At 44.4% G+C, this 27,740-nt stretch overlaps 1 protein-coding gene across 2 annotated transcripts in view; it reads right to left on the bottom strand.

Moving 5' to 3' along the window:
• LOC109521665 (pappalysin-1) overlaps positions 1 to 27,740 on the bottom strand; it is an 82,901-nt gene that overhangs the window by 29,569 nt on the left and 25,592 nt on the right. For both annotated transcript variants that reach the window (XM_019879651.1, XM_019879650.1), the window contains exons 7-13: positions 26,052 to 26,553; positions 19,658 to 19,786; positions 18,537 to 18,628; positions 16,065 to 16,261; positions 3,348 to 3,458; positions 2,871 to 3,006; positions 1,788 to 2,001 (exon numbers count right to left, since the gene is read on the bottom strand). In XM_019879651.1, the coding sequence (XP_019735210.1) occupies positions 1,788 to 2,001; positions 2,871 to 3,006; positions 3,348 to 3,458; positions 16,065 to 16,261; positions 18,537 to 18,628; positions 19,658 to 19,786; positions 26,052 to 26,553 (1,381 nt within the window). The remainder of the gene's footprint in view (positions 1 to 1,787; positions 2,002 to 2,870; positions 3,007 to 3,347; positions 3,459 to 16,064; positions 16,262 to 18,536; positions 18,629 to 19,657; positions 19,787 to 26,051; positions 26,554 to 27,740) is intronic.

Raw genomic sequence — 27,740 nt, forward strand, 5'->3', positions numbered from 1 at the left:
CAAAATAATATATTAAAAAAAAAAAAAAAAAAAAAAAAAAAAAAAAAACTTTTGTGCCTGCGTTTTTCCCTTTAGTTGAGCTTTTGGTGTTTTACTCATTCATTTCCAAAGGGATCACCAACCTCAACAAGTGATGTTCAGAAAAGAAGTTAGCAAGGGAGGTTTTTCTTTGCATCAGCGAACTCATGTTTCCACATTATAATGATGTATGTTGTCATGTAATGCAGTTTTTGCTTTACGGGAGTAAAGTGATGTTTAAAAACAAAAACTGAAGAACTAAAGTGGACCAACTCAGAGCAACTGTGAGAACCTCGGAGGACCAAATAAACAATAGGGCGGGGAAATCGCATGTCCGCGTAAAATAAGTAAGGTCATGTCTTTATTGCCGTGCAGGGTGGTTGTGTACACAGTCGGTAACGTTCAAATGTTTGCAGTCCTTAACTTCGCACTTTGATTCGTGGAAGAGACTGTTCAAGAGGCTCAGTGTTGTTGTTTGGGTTAGCAACAATGTTAAAATGGGCGCAGGAGCCTCGGTGTGAACAGCAGCAGCTATCAAGCAAGATAATTAGTTCCTAACTTCATTTCATCGGTTTCCTATCTAAAGGGTCTCTGTATTTCCAAGTCCGAGAAAAAAAAAAAAAAAAAATCAAAATTTTGTTGGACCACTCCACCGACCTGTCAAGTTCGAAATCAACTTAGGTGTTTTTGGCACAAGACAAATACCATAAACAGCTGTATGGCGAGCCGCACACCTTCACAAACAAGTGCCCTTTGTGGATTGTGATGTTTACTCGCAGCATGTGGCGCAGCAAAATCGTGTGTGTGCGTGTGCGTGCGTGCGTGCGTGCGTGTGTGTGTGTGTGTATCAGTCGCATGCGTGACCACGGTGTGGCAATCGGGTAAACAGTGCGAGTTCCTTTCTGCGTGCGGTCAGATGCCGTGCTTTTTGTGGTAAGTGACTCGCCACCCAAAAAGTTTGAATTGAAAATAGTACTTAAACTCGGAAAGGACAAATTTTACTGCAAAATCTCATTGGTGGTCCCATAAACAACCGGAGGAATGACATCAACAATTGTCGGTGATGTTTGACTTTCGATTTTAAGTGGCTAGTTGCATCAGGTTAGCTTTTCCAAACACTTCCTCACATACACGTGTGGGTTTGTGTGCATGCATGCATGCATATATATATATATATATATATATATATATGCATGCATGCATATATATATATATATATAAAAGAGAGAAGAGAGAGAGAGAGAGAGAGAGAGAGAGAGAGAGAGAGAGAGATCCTTAGAGACACCTCCTCCAATATGCATTTGAGGAAAAGAATGCTGTGCCACACACACACACACACACACACACACACACACACACAGTTGCACACTTTTTTTTTTTTTATTCGTATTTTCTTGAACAGCAATTCCATTATGTGTTTTTGTTGGGAGAATCAAGACATCTGCTTTGCTAGACTTTTTGGAGTTTAAACGAATCATTTCTGGTCAGAGGAAATTTGTCCATCAGGGACATATAAATAAACTTCACGGTGAAAACAGGCAATGTTTAGCACATTCGCGGAATTGTGTCTCAGATTGATTTGGAGTAAATGAAGCATGTCTGATTCCTGTGGTATGGCACGTCATCATTTGGCATAAGCAGATTTCATACAGTAATTTTAGTGGGACTACAATTGTATGACATCAAAGGTGGAGATGATAATCGCAAAGTTCAACAATATGGAATTGCTTGTCCTACGTGTGATATGTTGGCAGGTTTTGTTGGCTCACCTTTGACCGGTGGGGTTGTAGATCTCATTGCTCTGGCAACCGCTGATGGTGATGGGGTCAAAGGACTGGAAAGAGCGCAGGCCGACGCCGGAGATGGCTACCAGGCGGGAGGCGAACACGACAAGGATGGCCTTGGTGTGGTAGAAGGCCACCGATAAGTCATGACTCACTGGAATCACCAACGGGTTCGTACGGCAGCTCAGTCGCCACTCGCCTATGAACAAGGACCATGAAAAGCTTTTTGTTGGATTTTGTTGACCAAATCTAGGTTTTTGTTTTGGTTTAATGGAACGCAACCTCAACATTCATCGCGCATGTATTGGAATAGATTTGTTAGAGAGCCTTTTTTTCCCTAAAGAATAGGAATGCTGTGTATAATTTTTATTTACTGTATCATACAGTATGCCATGGCCAGCATGGTGGAAAATATGACCGTTACAAAAAATAGACACTAAAGTGTCCATAGGTTTGAATGTGAATGTGAGTGTGAATGATTCTTTGACTATATGTTCCCTTGTGATTGTGAGTCATTGTGAGTCATCTGGGGCAGGCTCCGGTTCACCTCCAACCCTTATGGGCACGATAGAGAAGGGATGAGTGCATATTTTCCACAGGAGGCCTGTTACTACCTTTGGAAACTTGTTGGAAGAATATATACCCTTCATAATTGATATGTGGCAAACGGTACACAGGAAGTTCCACAAAATGGACATTCCCTCACTGGCAGAGGGAATAGCACAGAAATCCCACAAAATTGATGCATTACAGCCATTGTAGATTCAGCATTTACTTTATCTGTCTGTGCCTTTTACACTGCGCAAAACTTAGTAAAGTGAGCGATTGCCACAATCCAATAATTTGATGTGTGGTGACGAAAATAACACGGACTGTCGATGACAGTTTTGTTTCAGCTTGAAATAACAGACTTATTATTGTTATTATTATTATTATTATTATTATTATTGTTGTTATTATTATCATCCTCTTACGCTGCTAAAATTGCTAGGTGAACTTCACCTCCTCATTCCGTGTCGGTGAAATTTAATGTGTGAACAGAACATTGAAACAGAAAAAGGTTCTTACCAAGGCTATGGATGCCTTCTTTGGTGTCCACCAGCTGAACGGTGACGTTACACTGAGTCTGGTCGATGTAACTCGTCCCATCAGCCGCCAGGTGTATGATCACTGCCGCAGCCACCATTGGATGAGAGAAGTGGGCCTGGATAAGGGAAGTAGTGTCCAGATTTCCAATGAAAGTAACTGACTGCACTATTAACTGTTTTTTTTTTTTTTCGCTGATATTGCATCATAAATGCAAGTGCCTGTGTTATGTGGTCGCATTTTTAATGCATTTTTTTTCTCCTCTTCTCAGCCAAACCTTAAAAGTTTATGTTTCATGAACACAGGGTGTTATAAAACCAGGACGTTTGTCTCCGACACGTCTGTCAGCTCAAAAATTGGCATATATTCATACTGTGTATTTTTTTATTTATACCATTGAATCCAAATCCTGATTGACTCAAAATGTTGTTAAGTGATACATTAAATCCAAGGTTTTACCTTCAGCCAGTAGTTTGGGTATCCCCAAGGAGACTTGCGGGCTTCATGGCATGGGAACCAGGCATATTGGGAAACCCCGTCAGACAGATCAAACACCTTGGACTGACATGTCTAAGACAAAAAGAAGAGGGCATAAAACATTTACAATTTTTTTGACTAGTAGTTGAAGTAGACAAAATAGTATCCCATGATACTTTAGTTTACTGGTCCCAGATGAAACTACTGTATTCCATGGGTCACTTGGCACTGAACCGCACTTATCCATCCCCCCCCCCCCCCCCCAAAAAAAATCGTTCGGCTAAACTTTACCCGAGCGATTTTTTAGCCTTTAGCCGCTAAAGGATCAGTGCTGTGTTTAGTTGGTGCTTAGCAAGTTCTTCCGAAAAACGAGTTTGGTTTGCCACCGACAAAGAGGCAAGTTGAAGCTACGTCTTTGCGTCATCATAAAGCGTCCAAACGTCATAATATTAATAATAATAATGCTCTGTTAGCATGTGCTCGGCAACTTAGCATAGCATCGATTATACTTGTACAACGTATATGACAGTCAGGGACATGTAACAGCAAACGCTTATATCTTTCTTAATCATTGTAGAAGATCACGAGGCTGACTGCAAATCGGAGATCGCGTGCTATCTGAGCACATTCGCGATCACTCTTCGAATTCACCGCTCAAATGTTTGTGCAAAACTTCCGGGTGTGCGGGGAGTCATTCCTCTCCATCTGCGATCGTCATGCTAACCCCGCCCCCCGACCCTCACGTAGTTGGTGCCGGACTCTGGCCCAACAAATAATTGGGGCAAGTTAAAGCACCAGTTTCAATCAGCAGAGCTCAAGCTACAGCCAATTTCGGTGGTTGAAAAAGAAAGAACTGGTGCTAACCTGAACACTGGCCTGGAACTAGCACTAGCACAAGCGTCTGGAAAAGGGGACAATTGAGAGTCCAAGCATCTTTCGAGAGCTTCTTCAGAAAGGGGGAAAAGTAAAAAAATAAATAAATACTGACAGAAGAAGTGCCTACATAGTAAGATATAATAGTGCATAATATGTGGGCATCGAAATGCGTCAACGAAGCTTTGGCAAATGCAGACAATGCGAAAGCACCCTATCTTTGTGAAGCAGCATTTTCTGCAAAGGTGGCGACCAAATCAAACATTGCTGCATGGACTGAACATAAGTAACACTATTTGGATGTCATTGTCTCCAATTACCCCAAGATGGGACCGGCCCATTGAAGAGAAACATGGGCAGGGCTCTCCACTACAGTAATTACAACATTAAGTGCAAGGGCAAGTTCTATTTTGAATTACTTGTTTTTAGTTGTCTCTCTGCCAATCTCTCAAAATATTGCTTTGCATAAAAGCGGTCAATGACGCAGGCTGTTTTAGCTGTCTTTAAAACATCATGCTATACCTGCCCACTGCAAGGCGCCAGAGTGTTGCTACAGTTTCGAATTTGCTGACGCCCGGTTTACAAAGAAGCGGGTCACCTTGTCTTGCATGTCATTATTGGCTGTAAAAGGATTGTAAAGCAAAGAAAATGTTTGAGAAACAGCATGGATCGAAAAGAAAGAAAGGTGACAGGAAGGAAAAAGATGACAAATGGACACCCCAACTAAAAGATTAACAAACACAAAGGCGAATGGAGGGCAGATAACCAAGGACGGCCAGTTTCGCCCGCTCTCCTGAGCTGGTGAAATAAGACACCCGTAACCGGAGAGTTTTGCTATGGCGGCGACTGTAAGATTCTGCCACCGTGGAAAAACTGGCCTGACCGCCTATCTGCCCAGATATCTGTTCCCTGAATCTGTTGACATGGCCTCTGTGCTTGCTGCTGATGCAGCAGAAATGAGTATTCCTATGAGAATGCAAATGCCATTTTCTGGATAGAATCCCACGACGCTGTGATGCAACTGGACAGGTATTTTTTATTTATTTATTTATTTTTTTGTCATTTGATAATTGCGAAGCGGGAGGCACAGGTGAAGTGTAAAACATCTTAATTAAATCAAATCATCTGAACCCTAAGACTAGAAAACATGACTTGCTTTTAATCAAGCACGCCCATGAAAATCATTCTTATTCTTGCAAATACGGTGGGACCCGGGAAATTCAACCCCGATCTGTTCCTCGACGCTGGTGGAACCTCAATTGGGTCGACTTTCACAACAAAGCATCCAGTCACACTGTTCCAGTGCTCAGTGTAGTGTTTCACCTTCCTGCTCCCAACCAGTTCCGGTTTTCAATGCTGCATGTTTTGTCTAAAGATGGTTCGATACCTTTCATCAAATCTTAAAGCCAAAGAGTAGGTCCTTCCGTTAATTTGTCTTTCCATCATCCGATCCCAAAGACTCCCCGATCGCTCACTCGTTTCCCCATCTGTGGCAAAGCAGTGAACTTGGTTCCATGCATTATTTTCTCCAAGATTTCAAATGTAGCTCACCAGCGCCTTTCCCACTTTAATAGCACCTACATTTGTTTCACTCACAGTTGTATTCTCTTTCATGCTTGGTATATACTGTATATATTTCCTGAAACAGAGCAGAAACTGATGGATCTCTGACTCAGTTTGCTTCAAAGCACATTGCCGCAGTCCAAAGTAAACCAACAGTTTGAATGTCATGTCAGGAGCAACTCACAAGCTCGATTTCTATTAGAAACAGCCCGTGCGATCAAAAATTAAGAGTTTGCACAAAGTACGAATTTAAATTCTACTTCTGTGAAACAAAACCAAAATTCGCAATGGCGCTCACCAGACTGACCGCTGTGGTCACTTACAACTGAACAACCGAGCGATAGACTATTGCTCACAGAAAAGCGCCGACATTTTTGGACAGCCCAAAACGCCGCATACAACGAACCCAGTCGTGCCCACCCCTAGCGTTAACCCATGAAGCTTAATTTGATACAGTCGCGTTGAAGCAAGATGTCGAATCCTTTAAACACGCTGCAGGGAAACATTCCTTGGACTCCTTTGAGCCATGATCAGGTATTATAATAAGACCAAAAATGTGTCCCAGGGGACATTAAAAATGAACGTTTGTTGACGAATGCTTCCAGGGGAGGGCTACAGAACCCCACAGACATTTATAGAAGTCTCTTTATAACAGGTTGAGTAATAAACCACATGGAAACAATTATTAATATTCCAAGGCTACTTCCACCAGTTTACCATCTGCGAAAGCCAAAGTCTGCAAGACTGGACAAACATCTGCTTAGTAATGCAGCTATTATTGACAAATTTGAGGCAGGTTCTCTCTGCAATGTCTTTGCCATGAGCCTTTCGCTCAATAGAATAAAAATGAGAAAATTGGGAAAAATACATGAGTGGAATGAAAACCAGATGCTTTTAGCTCTATCACAGTCAAACTGTATCAATACTGACCAGTCAGCCCACCCCTGGAGGCAAAAGTAACTGTCAAAGGCATTAGTAACTGTATCTTTGTAGGATGTGGTATTCGGGGCCAAGGCTGCTATTCACACACACACACACACACACACACACACACACACACACACACACACACACACACACACACACACACACACACACACACACATGACTGGCAGTCAAGACTTCACAGTACTTTGCATATGAGTAGTACAACATCAAAATCAGCACACTCTAATGTCACAAGGCAAAACAGGAACAACACATTTTCGCAAAGAATATGATGACAGATATTTGCCCGCCTTCAGTCTGGGTATTAAGAAACACCACCCGCTAGCAGACCTTTCAATTGATTGCTTGATTAAAACAGTTGTACTATCACAGCAGGTACAGATGACAAAAGATGCTGCACAGAATATTTATAGTCTCAAGGTGCCCAGAGACAAGGGAAAGGAGGCGGAAGATATGGATGGCAGGCACGACGCAGGAAGAGAGCTGTTTTCAGCGTTACAGGAAAAATAACGTAAAAACATCTACGAACACAAATGTCACCAACATTCAGAAGCAAAGCAGACAAAAAAAACAAAAAATGGCTTACCTAATTTACTAAAATAACGTGCATTGACACATGAACAGAAACTGTTAGAAACATTTTAAATGCAGAAAAACAGGTCAGGTTTCAAAATTTACTAAAAAAAAAAAATGTTTAAATGGCCTTCATCAAAGGTTTGCGGTTGGGGGGAAACGTTTTTCGGGGCTGACTTCACTTCTGTTGGCATCTCATTCCATTTGTGTGCAGCATAACAGCTAACGGGTGCTTCACCATATTTGCTTTGAACTCTGAGCTCCACTAATTGACCCAAGTCTGCAGATTTCAAAGCCCTAATGGATTTATGTTCAATCGGCATTTCTTTCATGTATTTAGGACCCAAACCTTTCAGCGATTTAAAGACCAGTAGCAGAATTTTGAAATCGATTCTGCAGCTGATTGGGAGCCAGTATAAAGCCTTTAGGACTGAACATAGATGGAGCACCTACCTGCACACCAAGCAAAGATATCATCGTCGTCATTCAGACTAATTCAGTGCATCTAAAATAGGAACATGCTTTTTTTTTTTTTTTTTTTTTTTTTTGCTGTACCTAAATAAACTGTAATGGCACATCCACTACCATAGGTGGCAGTGGAACTGTCATGGTCAGAGTGCGCTCAAAAAGTATTAGCTGTATTGTGTAGGGATTTTGTCTGATAAGAATTTTCTAGGCAAATTATGCTATGTATAGTAGTGGCGCAGAGTTGCGGTGGGTGCGAAATATTTTCTTATTCATGGGGCGGAAGGGGTTGCGTAAAAGAAGAGTTGAAAAGCACTGGACTAATTGTATACCGCTGACTTTCACAATAAAAATATTTGCTCCCGGATTAATAGGTTTCAGTATGATGCCAAAATGACAGAATTCTGGAACCGCAACATTTATTCATCATGCTCTTGAACGCAAGATGTGACATTAACAAAATAAAAGAAAAATAAGTAATTCATTCAATATGGGCCTATTGAAAGAAATTGACACGCACATGATTAAGGACATGCTCAGTGTTGAACCCCAACCTTCAACTCTTTACGGGTGTAGCCCCCGGGACTACACCCTGGACTTGTCGCCAGTCAGTCGCGGCGCGACGGTGAATGGGGCATTGAGTGCAAATCGATCTTATGCCAGCTGTGTGCAAGTCAGCTCTGCGAAGCGCCGTAATACCAACGCAATAATGAATGAATGAACGAACGAACAAAACAGTCAGCCAACTGTCAGCGACCGTTTTATTGCCCATTTTATTACGAGTGCCTCAATTCTGCCGACACAAAGCCACTTTTCGACTGTCTTAATTGTGACACCAGTTTTCGAAGCGTCTAAACAAACCATCGTGACTCATTGCTGCATGGAACTTGTTTTTCCCTCTACCAGCCACAGGCCAAAGAGTAAGCCAGCGACTGTTCTGAGATCAACAGGCATAAATCTTCCGAAAACGCCTGTCATCACAGCAGGAACAACACGCAGCAAACCACTACACTGAGTTCTCATCCCCTGAAAAATAACTCAACCACCTGTAACAAATTCAAGGATGTCACAAAGGACCAATATTAAATCAAGTACGCAGTACTACGTGTCCGCTCGGACCGTAATCCCACAGGGAAAATATGCGGTCTTAATTTGTACCAGCTGGCTGGTCAGGCAACAACCCGACCGACCATAACTAGGCACCCACCGGTGTTTGTTCAACATCACTTTAGCTAACGGCAGCGTTAAGGTGAAGCCAAGGGGCGATGGAGAGGAGAGGAACTCGAGCAGCGAGAGGGCAAACGGTCGGGAGTTGGGACTTTGAAAATTTGCGGGGCACGGCAAAATGTACCGTGAGAGCAAGAAGTCAAGATTAAAAGCGGGGAAACGCCGTTGCGAAAGACGAGTGACGGCAATAACAATGACTCCTACGGAGTGGTGTGCTTCAGACTGTGGATTCAGCTCAATAAATACCTTCGATCCAAACAAGCATGAGGTCACTTCTTCACTGAGGTCATCTTTACCGTACTTGGCAATGAAAAGAAGCAAGACGCAGTCCGGAGAAAGTGATTGTTTTCACGTTGGCAAGCCCCTCTCTGCATTATTCGGTGCCACTCCTTAGAAAATCAATAATTAGGGCACTTGCTGTGATATATTAACTCGACTCTTTGCTGTTTTGTGTCAACGACTTAACAAATCACTTGTACAATCAACATGAACTAAGCCTTTAAGTATGTGCAAGGTACAATTTATATTCTCCAGTATGAAGAACAGGACGAAAGTGTCGAGTGGAGTGAAAATAGAATGCTGTGCGACCCAACATTCGTTTTTATGGAGTCGTTTGGCCTCTTCAGAGGTAAAGAACACCCAAAAACGGACAGAAGTGTTTTTCACAAGACAGCGACGACGTTCCAAAATCGGAACAAAACAAAGACGATGAGCACGCTTCCTCTACCTTCATATTTCTGCGTGTGAAAACGTGCACGGCGGTTGCCGATCGTGTAGCGGCCCACGTTTGTCGCGCAACCAGCACGGGATCGATGCATGTTCAGTGACTGCAGGTTTACGCAGCGGCGTAAATCCGAGCTACATGTGCTTTGAATTTGACCGGTAACCAATCCAGGTTGTCGTCCGCGTTTCACCCGCAGCCGGGATAGCCTCCAGATTGTAATAAACAGATAAACGGTTGTTCCAATCATCCGCTGGTAGCCTCACGGGCTTCACCTCCCCACGATTGGAATGGAGGGATGGAACTTCAATTTAGCGTTGATGCAACGGCAGCGAAACATATCTGCCACAGGTATGTTTTTAGGTCTGGTCCTCGGATTCTTGGCAAAGACGCACGCGATGAATTTGAAGCCCGAGCAGACGTGAGCATCTGCGAGGCATTTGTGGAAGGAAAGAGAACAAGCAACAGAGAGAGAAACGAGCACCACTTTCCAAGCACCATCCCATGGTTTACCGGAATGTTGGTGAGCGCCTGGTGTGTGAGGTAATGTCCTGTCACCCAGTCCCACCCTTAGCCACGGAGGCTGACCGTCTCATTGGTGCACGGCTAATGGCAGTGACGTCGGCGGCCCGCTGAGAGTGAGACCGTTAAGCGCTAACGAGCGAGGGCAATTACGCCGTTTACCTAAGCCCGTCTCATCAGGGGAGACTGGGTGGTAGCGAGCGTCGACCGCAATCTAACATATAGGAGTCGGTGAGCGTGCGACGGCGGAAAGTTGAAACCAGATGGGTCCGCTGAGAGGATAAATGTCCCTCAGTCAGTGGTCCGCTTTGCTGTGCAGAACAAGGCCAAAACCTTGCATATTAACAGCTTGAAAATGTTGTGTGGGGTCAACAGTGCCACGAAAAAAAGCACAGCGACCGCACTGAGGTTTTTGCATGGCAGAGCCACAATAATAATTGAAACGGGAAAAGCAAAAGGGAAAAAGGAACGCCATCCCAGAGGTTTCTTTTTAATGTTACCACACGCTTATGTCACTGGCACGCTGCCTGACGAGGTCTGTGCGGTTTGAGGGAATGTTGGCGAAGGAGTCCGTGCCAAAGGAGCTGGCTTTCCTCTCCTGCTGAAAGCGGCAGCCCGGCTACTGTTGTTTTTTTTTTTTTTTTTTTTTTTTTTTTGGGTAATGTGAGTATCAGCTCGACAGTAGCCTTTACACGGAGCTTCCGATTGCTTTTTGGGGCACTTTAAGACAAAAAAATGGTCCACTTCTTTTCTTTCTCCGCATTTGTTTGCTGTCCGTCGGGATTCCACAAAAAGCTTCAAAGTTGAGGTTTTGTCGAACCTGGTGATGATTTCGCAAGCCGTTGTTTTATGTAAATATAGCAACTCCACATGCGTGCAAACGAACAATTTTGGTCATTCTGAGGTAAAATTTTACCAACCGGACACATAACAACAGTTTACCATTCATTTTCAAATCGGGAGAGAGGTACCTTCAACATTCCTTTGCATCGCATGAAATCAGTTTGTGTGTCATGTTCACCCAGTTTCCGAAACTGCAGTCAATTTCTACAAATGCTGTCACACGAGGCGCAACCTTGACTTGGACCTCTTGGGTTGCACCTCTGCTGACGATATTTGGTGGTAGGCTTGCGAAGCGTGCTCCTTCTGAGTGGCCGTAGTGCACGTACGTACGCGCTTCGAGCTGAGGTCGTTGCATTGTATTAGTACACCACTAGATGGCACTCAATCCTACATACTGTACTTTTAATTGTCAGGCAAGCGGACAAGTTCGCTTCCAATCCAAATTTGACTCAAGTTGAGATGTGCATTGGTCGAGAGAGGTCAAAGTTAATTGACTATTTTAATAGCCGAGGAATTGTTTGGAGCCCGCACTTAACTTAAAATTGCTCAGATTCTCTGATTTCAGCCTTTCAACAGTAATTATTCTCCGATTTATGTCCTCCTTCGTGAATGTAGAGTCATTACCTTTTATTTAATCAAAAGCAGACCTTTGCAAAAGATCTGCTCTCACATTGGAAAACAATGACTGAACCAGTCAGCAAAAGTTTCAAAACGGTTGGTGATTATTATTCTGTTATTCGTCCATATTCATCCTTCCCATCCTTATTGTGTTTTACACCTCAGTATGGATGAACTTTATATAGAAACATGTCCTAGCAGCGTGACACAACTCAAATGTTATCCCCCTTCTGTTGCTTATGTATAATTAAGGGTGGCGTTCTCAAGGGATGCCCGGGGGGAGGGCAGGGTGGGGGTGTTGCGTCAGAGATTGCCTGGGCAGCAAATATCTCAGGAGAAATCACCTGCCTTGCTGTTTCATGTGAAATTGGAATATGCGCAAACACCGCACATGCACGCAGATGGGCACTCATGTACACACAAAGAGAGTGAGTGGTTAGTGCTCAATCCCTCTCAAGTCAAGCGCACACTCAAAGGCTTGATGATGAGAGAAACAATGTGTTGATGTCAACTGTAGCGTATTTAATTCCCCAGTCGAGTCAAGGGCGTGCTTGTGTGACTGCTTAAAGATCCGGCAACATGAAGAGATTCAGTGGAAGGGCCGAGCTCATCGCTCAACGGGGTCATAAATGTTACGGCGTGCATTTACTCGCGTCCAGGAGGTGTTTGATGGTCAACTCAAGACTGCTCATTCCGAGGTCTTTTATGACGACAAAGTTCAACAAAGAAACGGTTTCCCAGCAACCTTTTCTTCAATGGCATCATCTCCAGCGAACACAGCAAATCTCGTTTTTGACCGCGAAACCCATCTGTCAGCGCATCTGACCCCTTAATTAGTGGATGGAATTCGAAGCGGCATGGAAGGCGTCATTACTGTTCTTCCAAACTTCATTCATGAAAATTAACATCCACTTTGCCGTCAAAACTGCTGCATTGGATGCATCCAAATCAATATTCGTTACACATTTTGTATTTACTTATATCCACATCACCCTCAAGACACAAAGGAGGTCAAAAGGTGCTGATTGGTCTGTTAAATTTTAAACTGGAGCTTTACAATTTTTCCAAGAATTTAAAAAAAAAAAAAAAAAGATTATAAACCGTATTGTGGGACAAAATAAAACACTTAAATCACATGCACTTAAATTAAAAAAATAGGTTATCTGATTACATAAAACTTGCAAAATATTGTAATGGAGTACAGTGTTTCAAATGAAATATAACAGTGCACATTATTTATAATGAACCTTAATGTGTGCACGCATCATTAACTTGTCTTACCAAAACCACACTCGGCCATTATGAGCTGCGGCGTGATCATTTTTAAAGTTAAGCAAGAGAGAGAAAAAAAAACAAACAAACAAAATAAATCAATAAAAGCACATGCTCAGTGTCAAAACGTGATATATGGATGTGAGTCTGTATCGATTTAGCTGCTTTAAAGTCGAAGATATAGATTTATGTGTAAAAGATTCTCAACACACACACACGTGCGCACACACACACACGCGCACACACATGCTGAACTTAAGATTTCGTGCAGAGACACGATCTCTCTTTCTCCTCAAGTGCCTTCTTGTGCTGTTGTTGCCTCTCTCGCATCCGCAAAGATTCCTATCGCGGCTGCTCGCTTTGCCGAGGCACACACACGGAATCAACACTGTCGTGGGACATCAAAAGCAACAGATACACAAAGCCAACACAGGACTTGTTTATGAGATCGGGTGGAAATGATGTCCTATCCTCAACGAGCTCATTCAGAATATAAAAAGCCACCGTTTGCAACGCCGCAAAAATGTGCCGTCCTCTATCAGGACATCTGTCGGCAGACTTTATCAAAAGCTCTTTGAAATTAATCCACATGGGATGAAGTGAGCTATTAACAGGACAGGTGACGTGATGTATTAAAAAAAAAAAAACAAACAACAACAACAGCTAATTTGCGCAGACACTTTTTCAAGCGTGTGTCAAGATGGCGTACATCCATCGTGGGGGAAAAAAAAAGGTGGGGTGTAGAATCCATGCCAAAGAGCACTTAAGATGTTGAGGTGCATGTTAGTTATAGCCTCGCCTCCTTTTCTGGAAAGAAAAGAAGCACTACAAGGACAGCAATGATACAAAGTGATGGATGTCAGTGATAAATCCCTTGGTAGGCCTAGCAAAGGACAGAAGGCTCCAGAACTGCCCCTGGCCAGCATTGGAATCACTTTTGAAGCATTGTGGCAAAGGGTATTTTCTTCATAGTACGTTGATTGCGCAGGGATAAGCGAGTGATACGGATTTGGAGGGAGGTGTACCCAAAGCGCAAAGTTCTGAACCCAACGAACCTTTTCACGAGAGTACTTTAGGCATCCCGGAAAGGGTCAACCGTAATCTCATTCATGCGCGGTCATTCACCGCTCTCAACGTTCGCCCACATTGACGAACAAGCGACACCACGAAGGAGGAGGGAGAAGTGATTAGAGTTTGGGTTTTGTCACGGTAAATTCCAGTACGAGAGCGAGGGTTGGTCGTGGTCAGGGGCAGGGTTTGAGTTATGGCTAAAGTTAGCTTAGCAATTGTTAGGGATGGTGTTCAAGTTGTAGCCAATGGCAGCTCAAACTCGAACACGTTCCTATTTGTTACTAATTCCTAACATTCCTATTCATTACCAACCACAACCCAGCAATGTTTGTGGTTAGTAAGGGATAGGAATAGGGTTATGTTGACCAACTTTTTGGTTCGACAAAGCAAAAAGAAATCTAAAATCCGTGACACAGGGGACAGATTTTTTCTGAAGAACTGATGAACCCACACAGATAAGCCCTATTCAGCAGTCGACCTGCTCTCAGGTCATGCAGATCGGGTTTAGTTTACAAAATGAGTCCAGCTAGTGCAAGGAAGGTGTCGTTTCAACGACAGTTTTGTGTTAGTAACAACAACTTCATGTTGCGTCAACGTAAAGTAACGTAAAGTCCGAGGGCGACGAGGAAACGACAGGCCACTCTCTAGTATCGCAATCTCATCCTCCTCATGAGACAAAAATCGTACAATGACATCTTATATTCTGCGAGGGTATTGCATTCAAAGATGGATGATGATTAAGACAAAAGGACTTGATGTGAACCGAGCAGAAATACCCTCGCGGCATAAAGCGTTGCATCGACACAATCGGTAAGTCATTTTGAGGAAACGACAGGCCACTCTCTAGTATCGCGATCTCATCCTCCTCATGAGACAAAAAAAAATCGTACAATGACATCTTATATTCTGCGAGGGTATTGCATTCAAAGATTGATGATGATTAAGACAAAAGGACTTGATGTGAACCGAGCAGAAATACCCTCGCGGCATAAAGCGTTGCATCGACACAATCGGTAAGTCATTTTCAAATCCTCCCTGACCACAGCCATCCAGAAATGTTTTACATCCAGTTTTATAGTGATCAGCGTCGCAAGAACCAGCACTGTCAAAAGTCTGCATGAGTTTGGAAAACTCTTCTGGTTCTCGGTATGAAGATGAAATGATGCATAGTAGAGTTACTCTCACATTAAAGAAAGTGTGGAAAGATTGCGGCTCCTTTCGTTGGTTTGGACGCCTCGAATGCCGTAAAAGGATTGGACAATGAAGAGAAATAATAAACAAGGGCTCGAAGGAGATGGTTTTATGTACCACATGTCAATGCCCAAAGGGGAATTCGAGGGTTGTGCCCTTCCACATATGCGAGGCTTTGTGTCTACTTGATATATGCACGGCCCTAATGATTTGTGCCATCGCATCACAACGGCAACAGATCAATGCTTCCACCACGCTCGGGTGGAATCAATGGCTTTTAAACGTCCCAATCTTTAAAATGACTTCACTGGCAAACCGGCAAAAGAAGTTGTTTGGCAAAATATGATGTCATCTATGGATTAAAACGAGATGCGCTGAGGAAGCTCTGAAAAGATGCTTAATCGAAGAGTAAGATTGGTGTTCGCCCTCCATAAATCCGAATATCCAAATGGGATAGAAGGAGAGCAGCCTGGTGGCGCCTGTGTCTGCCCCACAGTCCGAAATTCTCGGACTGAATCTCGGCTCAACCCGTTTGTGTGTTCTCCGCTTTGCCTGAGCTTTCTATCGGTACTCCATTTTCATCCCAAATTCCAATAACATGCATGCATGTTCGTTTCGAGGCTACATAGTATGAATGGTATTTTTCGATTCGAGCCTTGTCGTTGACCGCCGACCAGTACACGGTGGACCGCATCTCACTCTCGGAGTCAGCTGTGATCGTCTCCAACTCACCCAGTTAACGCTGAACCAAGTTGATTGAAAATGAATGGATGGGTGGGATACAAGTAAAAAAAAAAAAAAAAGGACGTTACCTTGGTAACAGCGGGATAACCGGCCGCGACCTCTCCCGAGCAGTAGGGTTTCTTCTCGTGGGAAACCTCCACAGCGGATGCCCACTGGTCCAGGAAGCCGCTGGGCGTGTAGAGGCCGCAGTCTCGAACGCCGGTCTCTCTCTCAAAGTCCTCGCAAATGCCATCGCCGTCGTAGTAGTAGCACATGCTCGGCTCCTCTGCGAATCCATGCGGGGATAACAAAAGATGGTCAGACCCGACAAAACTCTTTCTTCACGTCTTTTACCCTTTGATCCGTGAAGACAGCCCACCAACTACAGAAAGGAGGAAAACGAAGCAACGTTCCCGAGAGGTTCAAAAGGAAAGAAACAAAAGGAGTGAATTAAAGCAAACAGTGATCACGTGAAAGGGGGGGGGGGGGGTCAACCCATTCCAGAGACAGAAGGAGAGCGTAGGGGTCGGTACCGGGGCCATCGGATAACGTTAAGAGGTCGAGAAAGCGACAACTATTCATTTTTCCAGACATCCCACGCCGGGTTCAAAGCATGGAAGTGGAAGCTTATGGGCCTGGAGGAGGAGGGCTTGACTGCTCACAGCAAAAGCGCTGTTAGCTGATGCAGTTCCATTTAGCAGCGCGGGGAGGGGAGACGGCATTCCGTGCCAAGTTGGCCGGGGCCTCCTTCTCGAAATTCCAGCCCTCCCCACAGTGCGGTCCAAAAAAACGAAAGTCAGTTCTGTGCGCCGCTGGACAGCGAACTGAGGGGCTACTGAGGGGGCACACAGATGCCTCACACTCAATGGGAACAGGAGGTGACGGCAAAACCGAGACAGGAGGAAGCTCAAACGGTGCCTTGTGAGAATGCGCAGGGGGGTAAAAAAGGGAAGACGGGAGGCTAGAGAGAATCAAATGTGTGAATTTGGAGCGAGTCAAGAGAAAATGGAAAAAAAAAAGGGGGGAGAAAGAAAACATTATTTTAAAAGCCTTATCCCGGTAAGAAGGAGATCTCTCAGCTTTGTAACATTGGCGGACGAGTCGAGACACCTTGTGCCTGATGCCAAAAACTCGCACGTTAAAAGACGGAACTCTGTTTGAAGACACTGTATTACAACAGTGGAGTTATATAAGGAGCTTTGTGTCGAGATTGATTGCTTTCTTTGGCCTGCGACCATGTTTTCGTTGGTCGTTTTTTTCCATCAATCAACAATTTACAACCGTCAGCTAGCATGCAAGAGCAAATGAATGACAAAGAAACATTCCAAGCCCAACTCCTGAGGACAAAAGTATCAAAAAACAAGGACAGCGAACCGTTGCCAACATGTTTTGCAAGACTTTAACTTTGCATCGGAAGAATGAACTCCCAAAGTGCATTTCCCGTCTGCATTTTTTTGCAGAGCGAGCCCAGAGTGCCACATCTGCTGGCTATCGAAATTAACCCAATACAAATCTAATAACAAATTACGAAACCATGTTCATAAGCGATCGTTTTGGTTGTTAGGTCGTCCCAGTGCAGGATTCTCCTCATATCTTCTGGCTAACATTCCAAGTGGACGATTAATAATAAAAGGAAGGAAGGTTGAAACTCGAGTCGCTGACGGTGTCGCGGGACACTCGTCTGACTTGTGTGCGGGCAGCGTGGGATCGGTTCCCTCTCAGTGACGGTGTGAACGTGGGTGTGTACGGTTGTTCGTCTCTCTATATTTCGCACTTTCGCCCAAAGTCAGCTGCGATCGGCTCCAGCAAACCCCGCCCCCCCAAAAATGGATGGATGGAAGGATGTAACTGACAGCACAAAGCGAGCCGAGTACATGCGGGCGACTTGTATTCTCCCTCCATCGGTACCATTGTTTCATGGCCTTGTTTTTCATAGTGCTTCACTTATTTTTACACTTCATATGCCTAAAAATATTGCCTGAACAGCCTGTAGGGGGAGGCAGAGGGAGAAGGCAGAATGTCCCATCATCATGCTTTCCAAATTCTGTGCATAACTACACACGGCCGCAGACACACACACACGCACGCACGCACGCACGCACACGTACGCACACACACTTGAGCCTTGCAGTTGGTGGAAAAACAGCACGGCCAATGCAGTCATCCGGCAATCCAACAGGAATTAAAGCAGCCACTTCACAGAAGCTCCCACAAGCATGTGCCTGCTCGCATGTTGTGTACATGTGCAAACACATGCACGCTTGCAAGAGGGGAGCGGCGGGGAGAAAAGTGGAGGGAGGTGGGGGGTGTGTGTGTGTGTGTGCGTGTGTGCGTGTGTGTGTGTGTGTGTACTGCAGCAGGAGAACAACACAGGAAACCCATCCATCTATTTTGTGAAAAAGAATGTCGGATATGCCAGTCATTTAGCAATATAAAATGAGATGAGTCACCCCTTGGAAACGTAATGATTTCCAGACTTTTTAAAAGAAGGGCAAAGCTTTCTGGTTACTGACGCTATTGATCGACTTGCAGGCAATAAACTATGAATGTAATTGACTTACCAACACAGTTGAAGAAAGGCTCTTTCTTGCACTGGCTTGAGCAGCCGTCACCATTCATGGAATTCATGTCATCACACTCCTCTCCTTTGGAACTAACACATCAGGAGGTGGTTAAGGAAACATCCACACTCAGACTTGCCAAATAACATACAATAAAACGTCATACGGTAGAGGAGTCTCTCCGTGTGTATACCGACTGGGCGCAACACAATTAGGCACACCGACACAAGGGGCCAATACTGGAAATGTATGAGTAAAATACGGTCGCCTTGAACCGTAATAAAAAGCATAATGAGGCTGCCATATTTAAGTATAAATTAGTTTTTTTTTTTTAATCCTCAAACATTATTTAAAAAAAACTTTCTGTAAACCTGCAATGTGTTTTTTTTCATGAAAAATGGGTGTTAGTTAAAAAAAAAAAAAGTTGTCAAATTTAAAAAAAAAAATTTGCAAATAGGTGACATTTAATTTGGGGCCACTCACAGTGTGACCGTGGGCTACATGTGGCCCATCCTTGTGTTAAAATGAGCAAACAAGCAATTTAGCGTCTGCTATTTAGGTCGTATGAGAGCGGTCAACGCATCCATCCACCCATCCATCCATTTTCTAATCCGCTTCTCCTCACGAGGGTCGCGGGTGTGCTGGAGCCTCTCCCAACTGTCTTCGGGCAGTAGGCGGGGGACACCCTCAACTGGTTGCCACCCAATCGCAGGGCACACATCGACAAACAACCATACACGCTCTCAGGACAATTTAGAGTGTTCCATTAACCTGCCACGCATGTTTTTGGGATGTAGGAGGAAGCCGGAGTACCCGGGGAAAAGCCCTGCAGGAAGGCCGGAGCTGGAATCGAACCCTCAACCTCTGCAATGTGAGGCAGGCGTGCTTACCAGTCGACCACCAGGCCGCCCCGGTCAGCACACACACTGATTATTTTTTCATCATGTCGAGAGTCTCTCACGTGTGTCTCCCCCACTTTTTATCCAACATGAGACTGAGGGCAGCAAGAACAAGGAGTGCTGCAGCCAAGTGGAAAGTGGGCAGGACACAACTCAAGCCCCCATTTGAAGAACACTTCATCAAGAACTATTGGCCAAAATGCCAAGAATGAGAGAACTCACCTCTGGATCCGTCCATCCCCACAATAGGTGGCCCCAAGTTCATGCACCAGCGGCGGGGAAGGCTCGCTTTCGCTCCGACTGGAGATGGTTTGGACCCGATAGGTGTACGTGACATGTGGCTCCACATCCCTAGCGATAGCGAAACAAAGAGAGAGAGAGAGAGAGAGAGAGAGCCCCAACGTTAAAAAAAAAATGACTGTGCATTTCAGGAAAACGGGAAGCCTCCGAGCAACGTCAGAGAGAACCGCAATTACGAAAAGATTATACGCTGCGAAGACACTTGGACCAGCCTGGTGGAAAACTGCGTGGCGCGACGCTGTGTGTTTGCGGCATCTTTTTTCGCAGGGAGGCTTCCGTGAGCCAAAACACACAATGCCCACAGACACTGACTGCCTTTGCTTGTTCATCATAGCGAGTCAAAGAACCATCATGAGGAACACACAAGCGGAATGGTTGGAATTATTGAGGACTACTCACTTTACGGATGTATGTCGCCATGACGGTTTCTTGAGTCGGCATGATAAGGAAGGCTGAAAATAAAAGGTCTGAAAGGAAAAAAACAACACTTAAATGAGAAAACTGAAAACTATAAAGAACCCGGGGAGGGATTTTTTTTTTTTTTGGAAAAATTAAAAAAGGAAAAATAAATGAAAAAGAGAAAACCATAAGCAAAAAAAGCAGAAAACTGTAAAAGTGCAAGCGAGCTTTTCTTCTATGTGCAGGTGATCCTCTCCCATATATGTTGCACGCCATCTTGCAAATGTCTCATTTACAGTTTTCTCATTTGCTTGTAGTTGTTTCTTTTTTCCATTTGTACTTGATTTGGTGTTTATACTGATGGTTTCTCATTTAAGTTTTGATTTTGGCCTTCACATGTCCTCCATAGTGTGTGTCAACAATGGAATCAAAGCATTCAATGTTTGTTTTGTTTCACACGCTATGCAGTGCCAACTACGGTATTTTGTTTTGTTGCTTATCTATGTACTGAATGTAGTTAAATGTTGCTCCAGGTGTTGTTGTTCTTTACCACAGTAAACAGCTATAAAAAAAAAAACAGCTATAAAAAAATAAATAAAAAACAGCTATTAAAAAAAAAAAATAATAAGATCACGTCATTTGAGTGCCATTTGGCCTTTATTTTTTTTTTGTGGTGTACAATATTGAGAACCATATTTAAATAAACATTTGTGAAATGTCCTCATTGTATTGTCTTACACAGTATCTATAAGGAAAAAAGATGATGTCTTCTTACGTCTATCCGTCAACCATTTTCAGATTATAACACCCTCGTATTTATATTGGTGTTTGATATTTTCATGTGCTAGACATATCAGCCTGCGTAGTGGGAAAACAAAAAAAAGCCCAGACTGTAAAAATATGTTCGCAAAAAAAAAAAAAAAAAAAAAAACAAGCTCACAGTTTCCTACTTGGTAAGCATAATAAAGCCTATATCTTGTTGTTTAATGCGTAACAGGAGAAACGTGTAGACAGTATGTTTTGTTTAATCATAGCGAGGGTAAGGGAGGTACAAGTTGGTGGAGGGGGGGCGGGGGGGGGGGCAGCGTTGGTAAATTAGGGCCAAATAGGACTGATAAAGTAAATTGTTTCATGTGGACCATCAAGTTTTGTCGGCATATCCTATGGAATTACCAACAAACAACAACGACAAAAAAATACAGCGATGCTGCAGTAACTTAATGTGTAGCAGGACAGACAGTGGATTTGCATGTCAAAGGCTGATTTTGATTACTGTGCGAGGAGACTTGAGGTAAAATGTATTTATGTTTTTCTATTTTTTTATGACATCTCCAGCTTTGGGCCTTGGCTACTCTTGTATCCGTTATTTCCACTCCTGACAAACAAAAGCTGCCTGTCTGACTGCCTATATTTTATAATTACATCGTGATCACATCACAAGTTTCACAATAATTATGTTGCCTTTTTTTTGTTGTTGTTGTATTATTAAAAACATATGTTGGAACGGAAGCAGCCTCTTCGATGCAAACGCACAAGCAGTATTGGGGAGATGTTGGCTCCGCTCAAACACGAGGACGTATGTAGAAGCCCTCTTAAAATAATTAGCATCTTGGCGTCTTTCGCTTCCGTTTCGTATTGGCGTTGAAAAGCATCCGCGATGCCGAAAAGTTCTTCCGGTTCTTTTAAAACAAATCCGATGCCCACTGAGTCTTGAGTCGTGACTCACGTCCTGCTTCGACCACAGTCGCTCAGGCAGTCGGCACCTCCATCACCATGCTAGCCGCTGTGGCTAACAAAGCTTCGCTTACACGCACTGAAACACGATGATCAGTTTGATGACTCAATAGAGTCCCACAAAAAAAAAAAAAAAATGACCACAGCACATCCTGTCCTGGCAGCATGTGGATAACGGCGAGTTTGATGCAAGACAAACACAGAAACAATGGGCTGCAGTGGATGTGGTTGTGTAAAGTCGAAGCCAGCGTCTAGTTCCCTCCTTTTAGACTGAAATGACCCAAACGACCGCTTGGTTGTGGGATCAAGATGGTTTCAACATTCGGAATGTGGGAAGGAACTCGTAAGACCGACTTTTGTTAAAACTCGATGGCCATCAACCATCCAAGTCTTGCGAATGGGTCAACTCGAGTTTTACAATTTGGTATGCATCCAAGTTCCTAAAACATATTCCTCCCAAAGTTCAATTTGTTGTTGTTGTTGTTGTTCAAATCATCACCATGCGTAATGTAAGCATATCTTGCGAGTCTTCAGGGCGCCTTTTGGACCTCACTTCAACCAGTACCAAAGGATTTAACTCTGCGCATTCCAAAATTTCTTTTGGCATTTTGCTACACTTTTTTGCTCAGCGTTCTATTGCGGTAATCAGAAAAAAATAAACAGAAAAATCAAATGGCCCGTCTCCATTCTTGAGCAACTTCTAGTTCTACATTTTAAATGACGTAAAAACGAACACACATTTTATGATGGTGACTGTTTGTACTCTGGACTGAAATATTCCAATTTGAGCTAATCTGAATGGGGCCAAGTCCAAATGCAACCATCGGCACGGAATGGATTGCGGTCGAATTTGCGGTACCGGAGTACCATCATGCGATGACGTTTGGAGACTGGACTTCATCTTGGGTGCTGAGAGTCAGTAAAGATATTAATATAAGTACACAGTCGATTCAGCATCCCAGAAAACAAAACAAAACAAAAAAAAAACGTTTTCTATTTTAGAGATGAAATCTATGTGTCTCACACTACAAAAGACTTATCAGCGGTTGATGTCGAAGCATGCATGGCAGGTTTATTTATATACTGTACGTCCAGCCTAATCAAAGTGATTTACAGTGCCAAAGGTGTGTAGTAGGGAAAAAAAAACAACAATAAGAGACAATAAGCCAATACAAGCCCAAGAAATGTCATTTTAATGGGTGAATATCCCTACTATTCATTGATATAGGTAATACCAGTCAATCAATCAGCTGGGGACGCTTGAGCATCCATTTCCGCAACTCCAGGATGGCCGCACCACACGATACAAGAGACACGGGTGTAATGTGGTGCATTTGTGCTCACAGATCTTCTTTTCAAAGCTCCGCTTTTTGTGAAAGTGAGATGACGGCGATAGAAAAGAAGAGTCGATTCATATGTGACTGACGCCGACTGTACTGTGATGTTTTGGGACGGTATAGATGAAAGGTGAAACAAGACACTTGTGAGCCATTTAAATGCCGGCAAAGAAGTCAGCCATACAAGTCGTTCTCGCTGATAAGATTGGATGCTTTTGTGGGTCACGACATTCCTCTCAAGAAGCTTGTCGGAAAAGAATGGGGGTGGAGGGGGGGGGGGTTATTTTGAGGCCCGCTACAAGTCCAGCGCAAGGTAGATGAAATATACCTTCCAAAGTTTGTCGGTGTCCATTTGCTTGAATTAAAAAAAAAAAATGTGTGTGTTATTGTTAATCGGGTATGTTTATATGAAGGTGTTTCTTGTATCTGCTTGTCGCTCTTTGCTAGCAGATGGCGGATAACGAAAAGAGACAAACGTTTAGCCATCTGCAAGAACAACAAACAATGCAAGAGCGGTTTTGTCAATGTGGGAGCTGATATTCATCTCGGGTGTTGTCACTGCCTTTTAGCGTTTAACGGGCGGCATCGACTTTATATTGCCCCTAATTGTCATTCAAATTAATGTTCAGACACAAACATGTCTTTTGATGTCTAGCTGTCTAACCACTAATGAAAGTCATGCATCGCGGCCAGTTTGTAGCGTTCACATTTGAACAATGCATCTACTGTTGCCGCTGATTGTTTTGGGACGCCAAGTGTCAACCAGTGCGGAATCGTTCCAAGAAATGGCTCGCATTTTGCAAAGAGCGCTCCCTTTTTTTAAAACCTCAAGCGATCAAGTCAAACAAATCAAGTGCCAGTCAGTGTTGATACTTGGAATTGAACTGGCCCAGTTACTCAAAAGGCTCACGTAAGATGTTGACGTCATGCATTAAGATGAAGTTGTTTGGCAAATAAATAAATGAATAAACGTGACAGACAGCACAGCAAGCCATTAAAAAAAAAAAGAGAATGGCCAGCGTACGCGTGGCTATGAATCGGTAGAAGATTAAACCCAGTCCAGGTATGAGTTGGGGTGGTTGACAAAAATGGAGGATTCGGAAGAGTGGATTTAATTGCATCTCCTTTTAGAGATGCCGTACATTGATCTGTGTTTCAACAAAAGGAGTCATGGGGATCGTCATGAGATATTATGGGAAAGAGCTGTCAATCCCGGGCTCTTTCCCAATCAGAGGGGGGGGGGGCAGGAGGGGGGGTTACTTCTCTGGGAGGTCCCCTCACATCAGCTCTGAGATAGCCTTTGACCCAGTGACAGCTCTGAAACCCACATCACGGAGAGGATTAGCCCATCGACTGGGGTGTCTCGGCTGAATGGGGGTCAGACCAAATCCGCCCGCCACCCCCCCCACTCATTGCTTTCTCAACCCCCTAACGTTCTCCTCCATCACCTTTTTGGCTCGCTCCGATGATTTAACCCCAAATAGTTCAACCTTCAACCTCATGCGTCTCCTCTTCTTTTCACACGTCCTGATTTTGCACCATAATTTATCCTTTTTGCTTTGACCTCCCAGCCTCGGGCCATTACAAACAAACCGCCACCCAAGAATGGTGCCGGAGGAAAAAAAAAAAAAAAAAAAAAAAAAAAAAAAAAAAATCCAAATGCTCCTTCTGCTCAGTTTGCCCCAGCTCAGGTAAAGGCCAGTGGTCTGACACTGGAGATCAATCACACGCCCCCCTCCCACCCTCCCTCTCTCCACGTGATCAGAAAAACACTTTCATTTTTCCGAAGCCTTTTTTTTCCTAATGGCCGGGCGATTATGATTTTTTTTTTTAGAACTTCCGTCCTCACTAAACAAGTAAGCGTGTGTTTTCTTTGTTGCAATCACGCTACAAAACCCCTCTAACCAGCGACAACATTCCATATGCACTCAGGAAGGTAAACAGTCCGCCGGTGCCACCGACCTCGACCGCGGGAATGCAACCGCAGCTCATGAAATTCACCACAGCTTTTAAACTACCTACAGTACGTCAATATTCGATGAGCTGTGCCAAAGCCTCCCAACAAATAAAACGCATCTAACTCGAGGCAGCCTTTGGAAAGACCTCCTGCTGTCCAAAACCAGGAAGCGCTTGTGAGGGCGCTTTATGCAACGCGGCTCTCATTGCGTAACACGTATACTCACCCTTTCGCATCTTATCGGGCGATTTTTTTTTTCTTCCCTTCCTTCTCTTGTGAACCGCGCTGACGGCACGATAGTGAGATGGCACAACACACATCGGTGCCACGTATAGCACAAATCTTTGACGAGTCAGCGCATTCCGCAAGAGCACAGCACTAAACTCTCACCGCAGTGTGCACATAATACTTTCAACAAGCCATCTGTTTGCCCTTGCTTCACGGAACAGGGGAAAAAACAAATGTGGGCAACGATTGACCTGCGACTTTGGAAATACACGTCCGACCGCAGCTTTGAAACTCCAACAGAAGCGGCCACTCACTCGTTTTCCTCGGCGGCGCCGTAAAGGAGATCTTGCTCTTGCAAGACCGCGTTTGTGCGTTTCGCTTGCTCACGCGAATAAACACACTTTCGCTCGGTGTCACACAAAAAAAAAATTCCCTAATTAGTCTTTAAAGCAACACCAGCCCCGTTTCCCGACTCTCCCGAGGCACTCCCGCCAAATAAGCAGGAAATGGATGAATAAGATTCGAGAGTGGCCTCTTTTCGAGAATTTTACAGATAGCAAACGGCGAGCCCGCGGTTTTTATCTCACCGATTTCCCACGGCAGCGTCGCCGACGACACGGAACGTTGACCCCAAAAGCAATTTACCTACCGGGTCACTCACCTGTCTGTATATCGGCGTGACGGCTCGTTGAAAATGTGACCGTGTGGCGCGTGGGTGAAGGGCGGCTGGCGCAGCAGGCGGTAGCGCAGCGGTTGGCAGTGGCGGCACAGCGAGCAGTCGGGTTTGGACGCCAAGAGGGTGGCGTCGATCTCCAGGTGCTGCTCCATGGTGAAGAACTGCACGCCGTAGACTTCCTCCTCGACGTCCAGTTTGAGGGTGAGCGCCGTGTCGCAGAAGACGTTGCTGGGCCCCAGCGAGATGTTATTGCCGCCGACGGTGAGCAGCAGGATGTTGTGGATCGCCGGCAACGCCGTTTCTTCGGGGCTGAAGAACGTGACCCAGACGGTCAGAGAATCCGGCACCAGCGGGTGGGGGAACTCCAGCTGAAGCATGCAGCCCTGGAGGGGGCACTCGGACAGGCCGACGATGCCCTGCTCGATCCCCGCGTTGGGGCTCCAGGTGCGCACGCTCGGTTCGCAGGCCTGCTCGACGTCAGGAGGGCCTGAGGGGTGAAGTCAGAGAAATCAGACACGCTTTTTTTGATATGTATGCTGCATGAAAGCCAAACGGAATGCGACAACGTTCTCCCTCGGGTGCGCTGAAGGCTTTGAATCTTATCTACGAGGGCCGACGGATGAAGAAGGCGCATCTTTTTTTTTTTTTTCCTTTTTAATTTCTCAAGCTTGGAAGGCGTAGGTGAAACTGAGAGTTCATTGTGAGTTCTTGCGAGGTGTGTACCTTTGCGAGAGGGGGGCCCGCCGTCGGGGGCTCTCGGTTCAGCAAAGTCATTACAACCCCCCCAAACAGCCACACTCGCTCCATATTTGGCGTCGGCACACGGCTAACTCGCATTATCCCGAGTGACGTACGCTAGCATTCATCAAGCGCTTTGAGAAGCCAGTGAGCGGCAGACGCTATGTTCTCCCCCGATTTCCTTTCGTACACTTCCAAACTGGCGAGCGGCGAAGCCATTTGCTAACCTCATTTCTGGGCACCGTGCAAAATTCCACTGTTTAATCAAGTGAACACTGAATATGCTTTCCAAGCCACATTATCTCAACACATTTATTATTGTACTGTAACTGCGTGTGTGGCCAGAGTGGAGGTAAGTGAAAGAAGAAAGAATGTGGAAAAAAAAAAAAAAAAAAAGGACAAAAAGTGTGGCCGCTTGAGAAATATTTGCTGAAATGCTTCAATTTTCTCTGTGGCCTCCTGCTGCGGGCCCCATTTTCGTTCGAGCAAATCAGCTGTGAGGACGGCCGACTCCTGCTCTTGCATTGCTGTTCCAAAGCTGAGTGATTCAAATGCCCGCAAGGTCACTTGTTTTCCAAAATATTCCGGGTCAGGTCAAAAATCACGGTGCTGTTTTTATGATCTTTCTCTTTTTTTTTTTCTGTATTTTTGCATTCTCGCGATTGTATACATCATAAGCTCGGTGTCATATCTTTGTCTATAAATAAAAGGATCGTTGTCATCAAGAATTGTTACTTCCCAGATGTGAACCCATAACATCAGACCTGTGAGTCGGATGTGCTCCACAACCTCAGAACTGTGAGGCGGATGTGCTAACCTCTTGACCACCGCGCCACCTCGTTTTTATCATTTTTATTGTGATCACGATTAATTATTGTTAATTTCTTGACGCCTTCACTCAAGCTCTCTGACCAATGCATCCAGCCATCCATTTTC

This window comes from Hippocampus comes, unplaced genomic scaffold (genome assembly GCF_001891065.2).
Source record: "Hippocampus comes isolate QL1 unplaced genomic scaffold, H_comes_QL1_v1.1 scaffold183, whole genome shotgun sequence".
In the NCBI taxonomy this organism is placed as follows: Eukaryota; Metazoa; Chordata; class Actinopteri; order Syngnathiformes; family Syngnathidae; genus Hippocampus; species Hippocampus comes.